Source organism: Puccinia triticina, chromosome 7A, assembly GCF_026914185.1.
Source record: "Puccinia triticina chromosome 7A, complete sequence".
Classification (NCBI taxonomy): domain Eukaryota; kingdom Fungi; phylum Basidiomycota; class Pucciniomycetes; order Pucciniales; family Pucciniaceae; genus Puccinia; species Puccinia triticina.
Window position 1 is genome coordinate 2,888,248 of NC_070564.1, and position 16,082 is coordinate 2,904,329.

Here is a 16,082-nt window from a genome sequence, read left to right on the forward strand (position 1 = left end):
GGGGGTTTTGTGGTCATCGAAGGTACACAATGAATCCACAGGGGCATGTGATAATTTTGGTACCAATATCATGGAAGAACTCCCACGCTGGGCTGAGATATAGTGGCAGAAACACCAAGAAACTACCAAATTAGTGATATTTGGCAACTGATCACATGGTGGCTGCTACATTTGGGGGTTTTTTGGTCATCCAAGATACTCACTGAATGTTTGAGGGCATGTGATGCTTTTGGTACCAATATCATGGAAGAATTCCCATGCTGCACTGAGATATAGTGGCGGAAACACCAAGAAACTACCAAATTAGTGATATTTGGCAACTGATCACATTGTGGCTGCTACATTTGGGGGTTTTGTGGTCATCCAAGGTACCAAATGAATTTTTGAGGGCATAAGATCATTTTGTTACCAAAATCATGGAAGAACTCCCACACTGTGCTGAGATATATTGGCAGAAACATCAAGAAACTACCAAATTAGTGATATTTGGCAACTGATCACATTGTGGCTGCTACATTTGGGGGTTTTGTGGTCATCCAAGGTACCAAATAGAATTTTGAGGGCATGCAATCATTTTGGTACAAATATCATGGGAGAACTCCCATGCTGTGCTGAGATATAGTGGCGGAAACACCAAGAAACTACCAAATTAATGATATTTGTCAACTGATCACATTGTGGCTGCTACATTTGGGGGTTTTGTGGTTATTCAAGGTACTCAATGAATTTTTGAGGGCATGCGACCATTTTGGTACCAATATCATGGGAGAACTCCCATGCTGCACTGAGATATAGTGGCCAAAACACCAAGGACCTACCAAATTAGTGATACTTTGCCACTGATCACAGTGTGGCTGCTACATTTGGGGGTATTGTGGTAATTCAAGGTCCACAATGAATCTTCAGGGGCATGTGATCATTTTGTTACCAATATCATGGAAGAACTCCCATGCTGCGCTGGGATATCGTGGCAGAAACACCAAATTAGTGATATTTGGCAACTGATCACATTGTGGCTGCTACATTCGGCGGTTTTGTGGTCACCCAAGGTACTTAATGAATCTTTGAGTGTGTTTAAACACCTTGGTACCAATATCATGGAAGAACTCCCACGCTGTGCTGAGATATAGTGGCGGCAACACCAAGAAACTACCAAATTAGTGATATTTGACAACCGATCACATTGTGGCTGCTACATTTGGGGATTTTGTGGTCATTCAACGTACACAATGAATCTTTGAGGACTTTTGATCATTTTGGTACCAATATAATGGAAGGAATCCCACGCTGCGCTGGGATAAAGTGGCAGAAACACCAAGAAACTACCAAATTAGTGATATTTGGCAACTGATCACTTTGTAGCTGCTACATTTGGGATTTTTGTGGTCATTCAAGGTACACGATGAATCTTCAGGGGCATGTGATACTTTTGGTACCAATATCATGGAAGAACTCCCATGCTGCGCTGAGATATAGTGGCAGAAACACCAAGAAACTACCAAATTAGTGACATTTTGCAACTGATCACAGTGTGGCTGCTACATTTGGGGGTATTGTGGTCATTCAAGGTACACAATGAATCTTCACGGGCATTTGATCATTTTGGTACCAATATCATGGAAGAACTCCCATGCTGTGCTGAGATATAGTGGCAGCAACACCAAGAAACTACCAAATTAGTGATATTTGGCAACCGATCACATTGTCGCTGCTACATTTGGGGATTTTGTGGTCATTCAACGTACACAATGAATCTTTGAGGGCTTTTGATCATTTTGGTACCAATCCAATTCAAGGACTCCCACGCTGCGCTGGGATAAAGTGGCAGAAACACCAAGAAACTACCAAATTAGTGATATTTGGCAACTGATCACATTGTGGCTGCTACATTTGGGGGTTTTGTGGTCATCCAAGGTACCAAATAGAATTTTGAGGGCATGCAATCATTTTGGTACAAATATCATGGGAGAACTCCCATGCTGTGCTGAGATATAGTGGCGGAAACACCAAGAAACTACCAAATTAATGATATTTGTCAACTGATCACATTGTGGCTGCTACATTTGGGGGTTTTGTGGTTATTCAAGGTACTCAATGAATTTTTGAGGGCATGCGATCATTTTGGTACCAATATCATGGAAGAACTCCCATGCTGTGCTGAGATATAGTGGCAGAAACACCAAGAAACTACCAAATTAGTGACATTTTGCAACTGATCACAGTGTGGCTGCTACATTTGGGGGTATTGTGGTCATTCAAGGTACACAATGAATCTTCACGGGCATTTGATCATTTTGGTACCAATATCATGGAAGAACTCCCATGCTGCGCTGAGATATAGTGGCAGAAACACCAAGAAACTACCAAATTAGTGATATTTGGCAACTGAACACATCTTGGCTGCTACATTTGGGTTTTTTGTGGTCATTCAAGGTACTCAATGAATATTTGAAGGCATGTGATCATTATGGTACCAATATGATGGAAGAACTCCCATGCTGCTCTGAGATATTGGGGCAGAAACACCAAGAAACTCCCAAATTAGTGATATTTGGCAACTGATCACATTGTGACTGCTACATTTGGGGGTTTTGTGGTTGTCCAAGGTACTCAATGAATCTTTGAGTGTGTTTAAACACCTTGGTACCAATATCATGGAAGAACTCCCACGCTGTGCTCAGATATAGTGGCGGCAACACCAAGAAACTACCAAATTAGTGATATTTGGCAACCGATCACATTGTGGCTGCTACATTTGGGGATTTTGTGGTCATTCAACGTACACAATGAATCTTTGAGGGCTTTTGATCATTTTGGTACCAATATAATGGAAGGACTCCCACGCTGCGCTGGGATAAAGTGGCAGAAACACCAAGAAACTACCAAATTAGTGATATTTGGCAACTGATCACTTTGTAGCTGCTACATTTGGGATTTTTGTGGTCATTCAAGGTACACGATGAATCTTCAGGGGCATTTGATAATTTTGGTACCAATATCATGGAAGAACTCCCATGCTGCGCTGAGATATAGTGGCAAAAACACCAAGAAACTACCAAATTAGTGATATTTGTCAACTGATCACATTGTGGCTGCTACATTTGGGGGTTTTTTGGTCATTCAACGTACACAATGAATCTTTGAGGGCTTTTGATCATTTTGGTTCCAATATCATGAAAGAACTCCCATGCTGGGCTGAGATATAGTGGCAGAAACACCAAGAAACTACCAAATTAGTGATATTTGGCAACTGATCACAGTGTGGCTGCTACATTTGGGGGTATTGTGGTGATTCAAGGTACACAATGAATCTTCAGGGGCATTTGATCATTTTGGTCTTAATATCATGGAAGAACTCCCATGCTGCGCTGAGATATAGTGGCAGAAACACCAAGAAACTACCAAATTAGTGATACTAGAGATCAAGGCGGCTGCGCCGCTGTACTCCCAGAAACCAAAGAAACCAATTGCACCAAGTCCACTAAACTTACTGCACACAATTGGCAAATGGAATTTTCTCTATTTGGTAAACTTGAATGGTGTCAACCTTGGTCTTGAAAAGCTTGTAGGACTTGTCAGGAGGAGAAGGTTTTGTTTCTTTTTGGAGGTGTTGCCAGACAGGATGGCAGCCTGGACTGCGGCAACATAAGCAACAGCCTCATCAGGGTGATAGACTTTTTAGGCTCTTTGCTTGAAACCAAAGGAAAATAGAGGGGTTGTAAGTGTGGGACAACAGACGTGGGCCCTACCCTTGCCTTCAATACCATCACTTATCTTGTTGATTTGTTGCTTAGGATCAAATCTCAGTTCACCATGAGGAATCTGGTCTGCACAGGTAAAGTGTTTAGGTGGGTATTTACTTTGCACCATTGGTGAAAAACTTACAACTTGCTGTCAAATCAATTGACAAAAATGTTGTGTGGGGAGGAACCACATGTTGAATGTATTGATTAGTCAAGATCTGGTCGCCTTGTAGACCTATCATTTGAAATTTTTTATTCCCACTATACATACCACAAGAAAGAGAGGGGAAAAAGGGAAGTGCAATGGAAGGAGGGGAAAAATGACTTGAACTGAACTAATCAACTCAGAGAAATAAAATTTGGATGAAGAGAAAGATAAAGAAGGCACATGAAGGATGATGTAAATTGTTTGAAGGAAGAAATCTGTAGAAAAAGGGGGTCGGATAGTCAGAAATTAGTTAAATTGTTTAGGTTTTGAGATGTAGAGGGGAGAAGATACTGGAATGGATAAGGAGTAGTACACACATCTGTTTTCTTTTTGTCTTTCTTTGGTTTAAACTATAACTAATATACAAAACTCTTGTAGCCAAAGAAAAGAAAAAACAAAATCGGATGGAAGGAAAGAGAGCAAAAGATTGAATGATGCAATCTCCACTTCGCCGGAATCTTCAGCCTCCGATGCACTTCCACACTCGCCGTCTACATGGGCGGCGTTGGCTGAAGATGCACCCCCGGTGCCGCCAGCACTTCCATTGTTTGAGAGTGCTAGCTGAGTCACAAGGGGCAAGATGAACTTTGAGGATCAGATGTGGTTCTCCAAGAAATGTTCGCCCGAATCTAGCAATTTTATACACGTCCAGACCGCAATGTGCTGGAATGTTGCGTTGCGGGATTCTAGAAATCGGACCAAGTATCCTTCTAGCCCGCCTTCTGGCTTATCCCAAACTGGTTGAACGCCGTGTAATCCTCGGCTGAACATCACAAGAAAATACATTGATTAGAGCTGTTTCATTGTTGAACAAAAGAGATAGAAGAAAGTCAATACCTTTTGAAGAAAGGTTACCAATTGCTGCTGCACTGTTTCCTTGAACCTCAACACTGACACTATTCGTCAAGGGGATCAAGACCTCTAGTATGCCAAGATCCAACATATTTCCTTTGATTTTCTCGCTTATTCCGAGTACAGCAGCGCAAGCAGTTGTCTCACTTTGGACGCTCAAAGGCACACTCAAGACGAGTTCTTTAATCAGTTCAATAGCTTTGGCTTCGACGATTGCAGCTTTGTTCTTTTCTGAGGAGGCCGCCAGATTTCGAAGAGTTGAGATGGCGTGAGATTGGATCTCCTCGTTCTCGTCATACGCTAAAAGCTCGATCAACGGATTTAAGAAGTTTGCCTCAATAATCGGTGATTTGTTTTGTGGGGTGATGGATACATTGCGGAAACACGAGACCGCCGAGGAGGACAAGAGCGAGACTAAAATAGGAATTGAGCCAGCGTTGATGAGTTGTTGACGATTCTCATCCGAATGTGTCATGTTTAACAAGACGCCTGTAGCGTTGCGCTGAACTCGAGTATCTTTTGAACGCGCCAGTCAAGTCAGAGGGACCAGGGCGCCTGATTTTGCAATCTTGGCTTTATTGTTGTCTGATGTTGATGGGTGACAAAGAAAATCAATCAACAAAATGCTTCAAAAAGATATTGATGAGGAGATGTGGAGCTTACAGTGAGTGGCCAGGTTGGTTATACAACCAATGGCATTGCATTGGACTTTGACATTAGGACTCAGCAGGGAGGCTGATTAGTATACATACATAAGTACATAGTTACATCTAGCTTTGGCAACCATTGGCCGTCCCACGGCGATGGCGTTTTTGGGGGCGTTGTTGATGGTGTTGTTGCCGTGGCGTTGGTGTTGTGATTTTGCTAGTCCGATTCAATGCCAAAGGCCCGCGTGTGGGACTCGGCTATATAAAGAGGAGCTGGGTTGCCTAGCGTGTTTTTCCCCCAGGCGCAACTGTTTTTGCTTTATTTCCAGCTGGCGGTGCGCCTCATGCCCCCCCCCCGCTGTTGCAATTGCATAGGCGCAGGGGCTAAAGTACTGGGCCCCATGATGCATTCTGCCTTTGGCGCTGCAGGGGGCCCTTGATTACATGTTTTTTGACCCTCCCGGTGAGTTGGGCGGCAATGTGGGCCTGGGTGCAGCGGCTTCGGCTGGTGTTGGGCTAGGTTGCTGGTCAAGATTTTTATCAACTTGGATGTAATTTAGCTTATGATATATTTTTTGTTTATTTTGTCAACTTGTAGATTGATATCCTATCTGTTTTTTATTAAATTGTTTATATTACAGGGGAAACCCTTGAATTTTTTTTTCCACAAATCACTGGTTTTAATAAACTTGGATTTGGCAACTGATCACATTGTGCCTGCTACAATTGGGGGTTTTGTGCTCATTGGAGGTACTCAATCAATCTTTGAGGGCATTTGATCATCTTGGTACCAATATCTTGGAAGAACTCCCATGCTGCGCTGAGATATAGTGGCGGCAACACCAAGAAACTACCAAATTAGTGATATTTGGCAACCGATCACATTGTGGCTGCTACATTTGGGGGTTTTGCGGTCATCCAAGGTACCAAATGAATTTTTGAGGGCATAAGATCATTTTGGTACCAATATCATGGAAGAACTCCCACACTGTGCTGAGATATATTGGCAGAAACATCAAGAAACTACCAAATTAGTGATATTTGGCAACTGATCACATTGTAGCTGCTACATTTGGGGGTTTTGTGGTGATCCAAGGTATCAATGAATTTTTGAGCGCATGTGATCATTTTGATACCAATATCATGGAAGAACTCCCATGCTGGGCGGAGATATAGTGGCAGAAACACCAAGAAACTACCAAATTAGTGATATTTGTCAACTGATCACATTGTGGCTGCTACATTTGGGGGTTTTGTGGTCATTAAAGGTACATAATAAATCTTCAGGGGCATTTGATCATTTTGGGTCCAATATCATGAAAGAACTCCCATGCTGGGCTGAGATATAGTGGCAGAAACACCAAGAAACTACCAAATTAGTGATATTTGGCAACTGATCACAGTGTGGCTGCTACATTTGGGGGTATTGTGGTCAGTCAAGGTACACAATGAATCTTCAGGGGCATTTGATCATTTCGGTCCCAATATCATGGAAGAACTCCCATGCTGCGCTGAGATATAGTGGCAGAAACACCAAGAAACTACCAAATTAGTGATATTTGGCAACTGATCACATTGTGCCTGCTACAATTGGGGGTTTTGTGCTCATTGAAGGTACTCAATCAATCTTTGAGGGCATTTGATCATCTTGGTACCAATATCTTGGAAGAACTCCCATGCTGCGCTGAGATATAGTGGCAGAAACACCAAGAAACTACCAGATTAGTGAGATTTGGCAACTGGTCAGATTGTAGCTGCTACATTTGGAGGTTTTGTGGTTATTTAAGGTACACAATGAATCCTTGGTGGCTATTGATCATTATGATACCAATATCATGGAAGAACTCCCAGGCTGTGTTCAGATATAGTGGCAGAAACACCAAGAAACTACCAAATCAGTGATATTTGGCAACTGATCAGATTGTAGGGGCTACATTAGGGGGTTTCGTGGTCATTTAAGGTACACAATGAATCCTTGGGGGCTATTAATCATTTGGATCGCAATATCGTGGAAGAATTCCCAGGCTGTGTTGAGATATAGTGGCAGCAACACCAAGAAACTACCAAATTAGTGACATTTGGCAACGGATCAGATTGTAGCTGCTACATTTGGGTTATGTGGTAATTTAAGGTACAAAATGAATCCTTGGGGGCTATTGATCATTTTGATACCAATATCATGGAAGAACTCCCACGCTGTGTTGAGATATAGTGGCAGAAAGGGCCAGAAACTACCAAATTAGTGATATTTGGGAACTGATCACATTGTTGCTGCTGCATAATGGATGCGACCCCAAATAAATTATATTTTAAAATATTTCTGGGTTTTATATGCAGAAAAATTGTCCGATGAAATTTTATGTGGAAATATTCCTCATTAATCTGTGGTTGATAACAAAAGGAGATAAAAAAAAGAACCTGACAAAAATATGCTAAACCATGGTAAACTAATTTCAAAAAGGCCTTCTATGCATGTATCACTTCAAGTATGATATGCAATATCTTGAGCAAGTTCAACCAACCAAATTAAAAATGTGTGCAGGATGGTATCATGAGAGAGGTCAGGGGTCAGGGTTAGGGTTACTCTTTTGAAAAAAAGTCGATTTGGAGACTTCTGATAACATCAATTGTTGAAGTAAAAAAAAAAGAAGAAAAAAAATTGAGACCCCTCAGCTACCCTGGATTAATCCTACAACTTGCAACGTCTTTTTTTCAGGAAGAATTGAGTGTGTATGGAGAAATTTATGAATGTTATCAGGCAAAAGAAAAAAAAAATTCCTGTGGCTTGAAGCTAACACAGGCAGAAGGAGAGAGATTATAGATTAGTATCAAGGAGACATGGAAAACAGACAAAGGTATCAAGAGGAATAATAAAAAAAAAATAATTGATCAATATAAATTGATCAATATACGCTATATTGATCAATATACGACATCGCAAATTCATCCATCTTGGTAGTGAGTTAAAGCTCTCCTAGACATTGGAGCCTTCTGTTCATGTACCAGTACCGACTTGTTGAGCCGGTACTATCCAGGATGGCGGGAGAAATTACTCCCAACCCCGCGTGCCAAGTTTAGTAGTTGTAATGCTGCACTTAAGCCTATAGGAGTTGTAAAGATGCCTCTAATTTTCCCGCACACCAAGGGTTCACTTAGACTACATATAGAATTTGTAGTGTTAGAAGATGCTGTGTGTGATTACCTGATCTTGGGAAATGATGCATTCTGTCTTTACGGGATAGATGTTTTCCAAAGTAAAGACAGGTTCTACACTATAGGTGGAGATTGGAAAAGGAAGTTTGAGATATGTAACATCAATTTCCAGAGCCCTGTTAAAGGAAACCAAGATGAGAAAGAGCTGAACCGTTTCCGTCAATATTACATGTCTCAAGCTGCTGTCAGTGACACGCTGAGCAAAGACCAACATCTAGATGTGTTAAAAATTTGCTTTGAACATGAAGAAGCTTTCTGCACAAGAGAGGAGCCCATAGGCAATATCTCCGGACATGACATTGAGATAGAACTTACTTGCAAACCTCCTTATCCCCCCGCGCTAAGGAGAGCGGTGTATCCCTCAAGCCCTAAGTCCCGTGAAGCACTAGAAATTCACATTAAGGAACTTCTAGAACTTAAAGTATTGCGGAAAGTAGGCCATAATGAGCAAGTGGAAATAACTACACCAGTAATAATAGCATGGCATAATGAGAAGTCCCGCATGGTAGGAGACTTCTGAGCGCTTAACAATTATACAAAAGCGGATAATTACCCTATCCCCTGTATAGACCACTCATTACATAACTTGGCTAACGCAAAGTTTATCACGACAATGGATGTGCTTAAAGGTTTCCACCAAATTCCTATTAAGGAAGAGAGTAGGAAATTTATGAGAATTATCTGCCACTTGGGTGTTTACAAATATTTACGCATGCCTTTTGGTATTAAAAATGCGCCGTCCCACTTTCAGCATATGATGGATACCATATTTGGATCTTTTATCCGACAAAGCTGGATGATGGTGTACATAGATGACATCATCATATATTCTACAGACCAGGTGGAACATCTTGAGAAAATAAGATTAGTACTTAAAACGGCAATAAAATCCGGCTTGAAAATGTCTATTAAGAAATGCAACTTTGGATTCAAAGAACTTAAAGCCTTAGGCCATATTGTCTCAGGGTTATCACTAGCTATAGATCAAAATAGAGTGGCGGCAGTACTACTCAAACCTATGCCACAGACAATTACGGAAATGCAGTCATTTCTTGGATTCTGTAGCTATTACCGTCAACACATCCCTAGGTTTGCAAACATAACCAAAAGTTTGTATGAATTATGTAGCAAGGATGCCTTTTTTGAGATGACCTACGGGAGAGTGGACGACTACGAGCAGCTCAAGAGACTCATCACTACTGCCCCTGTCTTAGCTCAACCAGATTACGCTCTGCCATTCATCCTGTACATAGATGCTTGTTTTGAGGGAATAGGCGCCGTGTTACACCAAGAATTCATCATAGATGGAGTACCAATAGAAAAACCAATCTTGTTCATATCAAGACAAGTCCGTAAAACAGAGATGAGATACGGCGCCAGTCAGATGGAATGTCTCTGCCTTGTTTGGGCATTAGAAAAATTGCACTACTACCTGGAAGGTTGTAAAATCATAGTAGTCACCGACTGTACTGCTGTGAAAACTCTCATGAATATGAAGACACCTAACCGTCACATGCTCAGATGGCAAATTGCAATTCAGCAATATAGAGGCCACATGACTATAATTCATAGAGCGGGAGCTAAGCATACTAACGCCGATGGACTAAGTAGATGGGCTCTACCCAATACTCCAGATAACCCAGCGTAAGACCCAGAAGATGAGGACGTATTTCCAATCATAGGCATTCATGTATGTGACATTGATGATGTATTCTTTGAAGAAGTCAGAGTTAGTTACAGTGAAGATATGGAGCTAGTTAAATTAATCAATATATTGGACAATGAAAACAGCGCGCCAGAATTGATTGCTAGTCTACCAGAGAAATGACTTACTCCTTACAAAGCCGGACAATTCACGCTCTTAGACGGCATAATTTATTTTCGTCATAGACACTCTAGCGTAATTGTGCTAAGCAAAGAGATTCACATCAAAAATATGTTACAAGAATGCCATGACAATGTTGGTTCCGGTCACTTCTCCAAAGAGTGTACTGTTGAAAGGGTCAAACAAACCGCCTGGTGGATTGACTGGAAAAACCAGGTTAAAGAATATGTTAAGTCATGTGAAATTTGTCAAAAGTCTAACAAACAAACCGGCAAGAGATTTGGATTATTACAAACCATTGCAGAACCAAAAACGCGGTGGGAAATAATCAACATGGATTTTGTAACTGGCCTACCTCCGGGAGGACCTTTCTCCTACAACTCTGTTCAAGTAGTAGTAGACAGGTTCTCAAAAAGAGCCAGGTTTATCCCGCATTATAAAGATGATACAGCTATGGAAGTAGCCATATTATTTTGGAATAGAATAATGGCTGACGTAGGTATCCCAAAAATTATTATAAGTGACAGGGACCCTAAATTTACGTCAGAATTTTGGCAAAACTTGCATGATATGCTGGGTACTAAACTAGCTTTTTCCACTGCATACCATCCACAGACAGATGGCTTAGCAGAATGCATGATACAAAAATTAGAAGACCTACTCAGAAGGTTCTGTGCGTTTGGATTAGAGTTTAAAAACAGTGACGGGTACACGCATGATTGGGTCAACCTGTTGGCAGCATTAGAGATGGCATATAATAGCAGCAAACATTCTACTACAAAAGAAACGCCCTACATCTTAGAAAGAGGAAGGATACCGCGGTTACCTAAGGATACTATTAATGATAAATTACCTGTAGCCCACCCAACCACTGCGGACTTCAAAAAGATGTTAGACGCAACAAATGCTCACGCAGCCAGATGTGTCCAAGAAGCAGCAGAGTATAGTAAAACTCACTGGGATAAAAGTCACAAAGAACCTGAATTCCAAATAAGAGATCCAGTGCTTCTGTCCACAGTGAACTTTAATAATCTGGGAGGCAGCAGGAAACTGAAACCTGCGTTTGTGGGACCTTTTGTCATTAAGAACCTACACGGTAAAAATGCAGTAGAAGTAATTTTGACAGAAGAATTCAGTAGGAAACACCCTGTGTTTCCCGTAAGCCTTATCAAGAAATATGTTCCAAGAGCAAATTAAGTGGTCCCCAAACCGTTACCGGTACCCATAGAAGAACCTTCAAAGAAAGAACAACTTGAGGTACATAAGATCCTCAAAGATAAAAAGGAGAGGATTTCAGGAAAAGATACAAGGTTATACCTTGTAAGATACAGAAACCAATCTGCAGATAAAGATGAATGGCTGCCAGAGGACAACATCCCAGACGGTGCAATTCACCTACGTAGCTACAGAGCTTCTAAACGTAAATAATGTTAGAAATTCAGCTAAGTTAAGAGTAACTTATCTTGGTGGTGGGGAATGTCAGCCGGGCTACCATTCTAGAATAGAGCCCCGCCTGCAGCTCCGGTAGCGCAGCCAAGAGCACCGTAAACTGGGTGCAGAGCAGACCACAGCGCGGACCTCTGCACAGCATAGATTAGTTTCAATTGTTTTAAATATTACAAATAGCTCCCTAGAGAAGCTAGACACCAAAAAGACCGCCGTGCGGTCCAAAACCTCTTCTGTACAAGATATTCCGACTAGATACAAGTAACAAAAACAAGGGAGCCTATATAAAAAGACCCCCTCAGAAGACCCACGTAATACTCAGCAGACAGCCACTGGTCGCGTGAATACTACGTGGGCTTGGTAGCGGCTAAATCACTCATCCACGCGATACAGAGTACTGTAGTACCTGATTGCATGGAAACAACAGCCGCCGGTAGGCGGCTAAAACAACCAAGCCACGCGACTCAGAAAACTACAGTACCTGGTCGCGTGGTAACAATCTTCTTCCGAGCTCCGTCGCAGCAACAGTAGCGGAAAGACTCGGACACAAATTGCCGAAGAGCTCCGCATAGGAACTGACTCCTAGTGATCCTCCACTTGATAGCAGAAGATCTCTAGCGTGCCATTTCGAGTAGAACTCAGTAAACAAGTTCTGAGAAGAACAAAGCTTCCTTGCGACCAGTATCCAAGAGATACGGGTCTTACAAGTAGCAAGACCAGTAAAGAGGCTGTGCCTTCCAACAAAATGTATTGGAAGGCCAGCCAGGAGAATAGTGAGCCAACAAGCCTCCCAGAAACAGCATAAAAGCCGGTGTTGGGAGGACTCTGGCTCCCCAGAATTGTCAACCGCTTTAACCGCCCAGCAGCGCACTACTTTGCCAAACATATTTGTTGATCAGTTTGCTCTCAGCTTGTGTTAGATTTTTTTTAGATTCATTGCTCATCGCTGGACTCCTGCTTCAACAGTAATTGCAGCTCATTTTCTCTTTATCGTCTCGGGTGTGATCCCCATCAACTATATACTTGGGAACTTGTCGAACAACCCCCGCTTGTTGGACCCCAGACAACACAGGACATACTACCCCTGCTTGTCAGGCCCTGTAAGAACCTCCCCGGAGGGCACCTTAACCATTCCGCTGCTCTTGCGGCCCCTCCGTTACATCCCATCAGGGATATAAATCTTTATAAACCATCGTCTTACCGCGTCTACAGACGTGCCCACTCGCCGCAGTCACTCGTCTAGCTAGAGGACTTTGTGTCTTGGCATCACCGAGCCTGACAAGAGTGCAAACTATGCTAGTACATGAGTTGTATGCGCGCGTAACTTTATTCATCACCATCCTGGACCTAGTTACTGCGGCGCTCTACTTGTACATAGTCTACTCCTGGCAGAGCCGGGTACCGGCTCCTTTTTCTCTCTCTTTACCGAGTTTGGAGTCAATACCCGTGCTGCGCCTGTGCTGACGCGACGTTGTGGAACTACTCTTGGGATGAATAGAGCTGGAGAGGGAATGGTGCTTTAATGGGCTGCCTCTCTGGGAACAAGAAAAAGAATATAAGAGTGTGGACTCTTATAGAAAGGTGTGGCAATGGAGATTTCTTGAGGTATGTCTAAGTGTTTAATTTCTACTAATCTAATAGCAAGTTAAAGGTAATGTAAAGTCTGTCCAACCTGATATATTTGGCATAGACTTATCAAGCTTGTCCACTCTGATTTAATGGCATAAGCTAGGCTAGTGAATGGTGACCAGTGATCTGGATTGCTGGGACAGGATCTGATGGGGAACAAATGAAGAGGAAAACAACCCATTTTATATGCACAAGAAAGAGGAGCCATGATGAAACAAGGATAGCCTGAAGGGAAGCATAGAAAATTCTACTTCTATAGGATGAAACAGCCATGTGTTCAGAGTAGTGGGTCAAGGAGTCACATGATGGTGTAATAGTGGGTGGGGATGATGCCATCTTCTGGGGGCTATGGTGCAATCTTCCTAGTTAGAGGAGGGGATATGTGAGACATAACAGGGGTAGAATATTCTATGATCTAAGATAGGAGGAGTTAGGTGTTTCAGGAAGTGTTTCAGGAAGTAATATTCTAGGGATCTAAGATAGGAGGAGTCAGGTGTTTCAGGAAGTGTTTCAGGGAGAAATAATCTAGGTGGGGTTTGGGGCTATGTCTAGTATAATGTGTATCATGTTGGGTTTGGAGGGTGAAGGGTTTCAAGGTTGCTTATACATCTTTGAGCACATGGTTCTAAGGAAACACTAGAAGAAGGGGGTAACATGTGATCTGGGTAGATGTTTGAGACTAGGGAGAGGGTTTATCCAAGTGAGGGTGAGTGTGGGAAGAGGGAATACTATTATCCAGGGTATTACCATTGAGTGGGGATGTTGAGGGCCTTGGGCTTTGCTGACAAGGGGGCCAGAGGCATGGGATTTAGTCTTGAGGTGTGACAGCCTTGTGATTGATGGTTGCTGGTTTTCTGGTTAGATCAGGATTGGCTTACCACAACGTGTTCCTTATTGTCAGGTGAGTAGCAATCTTAACCAAGTTTGGAGTCAATACCCGTGCCGCGCCTGTGCTGACGCGCTGTGTTCCTTATTGTCAGGCTCATATCCTTATAGGTTAAAAGCCAGCTCTAAGCGGCGGGTACTTGTTCCTTAGCGTTGACAACAACTCGGGTGGATGTCTGGAGCTGGAAGTAGCAAGCGTTTCGATCGTCAAGCAAATTTGGAGAAACATCAGAGAGAAGCAAAAGAAAAGAGAGAGCGACAAGAAGAAGAAGATCAAAAAGAAAGAGAAAGACACATTAGAGAAATAGAAGAGAATCAAAAGCTACACCAACAAGAAGTTGACAAGATATTTGAACAACGGTCCAAACAACGACAACAACTGATCAACAGCATCCAAGACGTCGAGATGGCCAATCCAACTGCGGAAGACTTAGCAGCCCTCCGCCAAGAACTAGATCGTCTCAAACTGCAAATTCCCCAGTCTGGAGCGACTACTTCCTCCGCCATCTCTCGCGCAGAACTGGTCATCCGTGCCTTCTGCAAAGATCCCCTTGGCACTCACACGGCCACCAATCCTCAATCATCCAAGCTGGATTACAATGGTGTCTTCTTCCAGATCTGGGAGAAGGAGATCAACAGAGCACTCCGGCATGTATTCCGAGTCGACAAATTGACCGAGAAAGAGAAGAACTTTGTCGATTGGCTTGGCGACGAGCGGGACAATATCTCTTGGTTGTTCAGAGCTACCATCAAGTCCGACTTGCTGGCAATTGTGAACGGAACCAACACTGAAGAGCCTTGGGAGATATTCAAGCTGCTCAAGACCAAATGCAGCCGCTCGGATCGACGCCATAAATTATCTCTTGCCGAACAAATCCTGACCTTGGCGGCCGACAAATCACCCGGCAGCGAGGTATCAGTCGCAAAATGGAGCAAAGTTATGGCGGAGCTCCTCCAACACAAAGTGACTGCGGATGAACTTGGAGGTCTGCTGCTCCAATCAACTTTTGTCGCCCCAGTCGGTGTCAATGTTCAAACGTTTGAGTTCACCGTTGATCAGAAGTTGGAAGCAATTGAAAAGCCGTCTTTCAGCGATGTGACAACAGTGATCCAAGCAGCCTCCAGCAAGAACAAGAACAAGACCGCAGCGCAGCCGATCATCAATGGTTGTCAAGACTCAGGGCACACCCCGGAGCAAAGGAAGCGCAAGGAGCGAAACCCTAACCCTGCAACGGGAAGTGGTGAGTCCGCGCGACCCCCAGGCACATGCATATGCAAGTGACCCCCAGACAATAGGAGTAGGCAATAGCTGAAACTTTGTTCTTCTTCTTTCAGCCACGTCTACCCCCGACGAAGAGCCTAAGTTTCCTAAGAGAAGCACACCACCAAACAGGTAAGTAGTGCTCCTTGGGTTCTTCATAAACTGAGGAGCGAGCGGCTGATCAAAAGATCAAACGTCTGAATGCAGCAAGCATACGCCCAAAGTCAACCCAGACCCTATCGGTCCCAGCCTCATCGAAAGGATCTCCGACTCTACGAGCGGTAAGTCCTTCAATGCAGAGCCACCAAAGTGTAGCCGGTCACTGACTGAGAGTACTGTCAACATAACAGACCACAGAAGTTCTGGCATGCTT

The 16,082-nt window shown here is 43.0% G+C and overlaps 1 protein-coding gene across 1 annotated transcript; it reads right to left on the minus strand.

Moving 5' to 3' along the window:
* Positions 1-4,661: 4,661 nt before the first annotated feature.
* PtA15_7A346 (uncharacterized protein) lies at positions 4,662-5,278 on the minus strand (the record flags this gene model as incomplete). Its single annotated transcript, XM_053170944.1, has 2 exons — positions 4,662-4,714; positions 4,789-5,278. 2 exons carry the CDS (start codon positions 5,276-5,278, stop codon positions 4,662-4,664), a joined length of 543 nt encoding a protein of 180 aa, XP_053022175.1.
* Between the last annotated feature and the right edge of the window lie 10,804 nt (positions 5,279-16,082).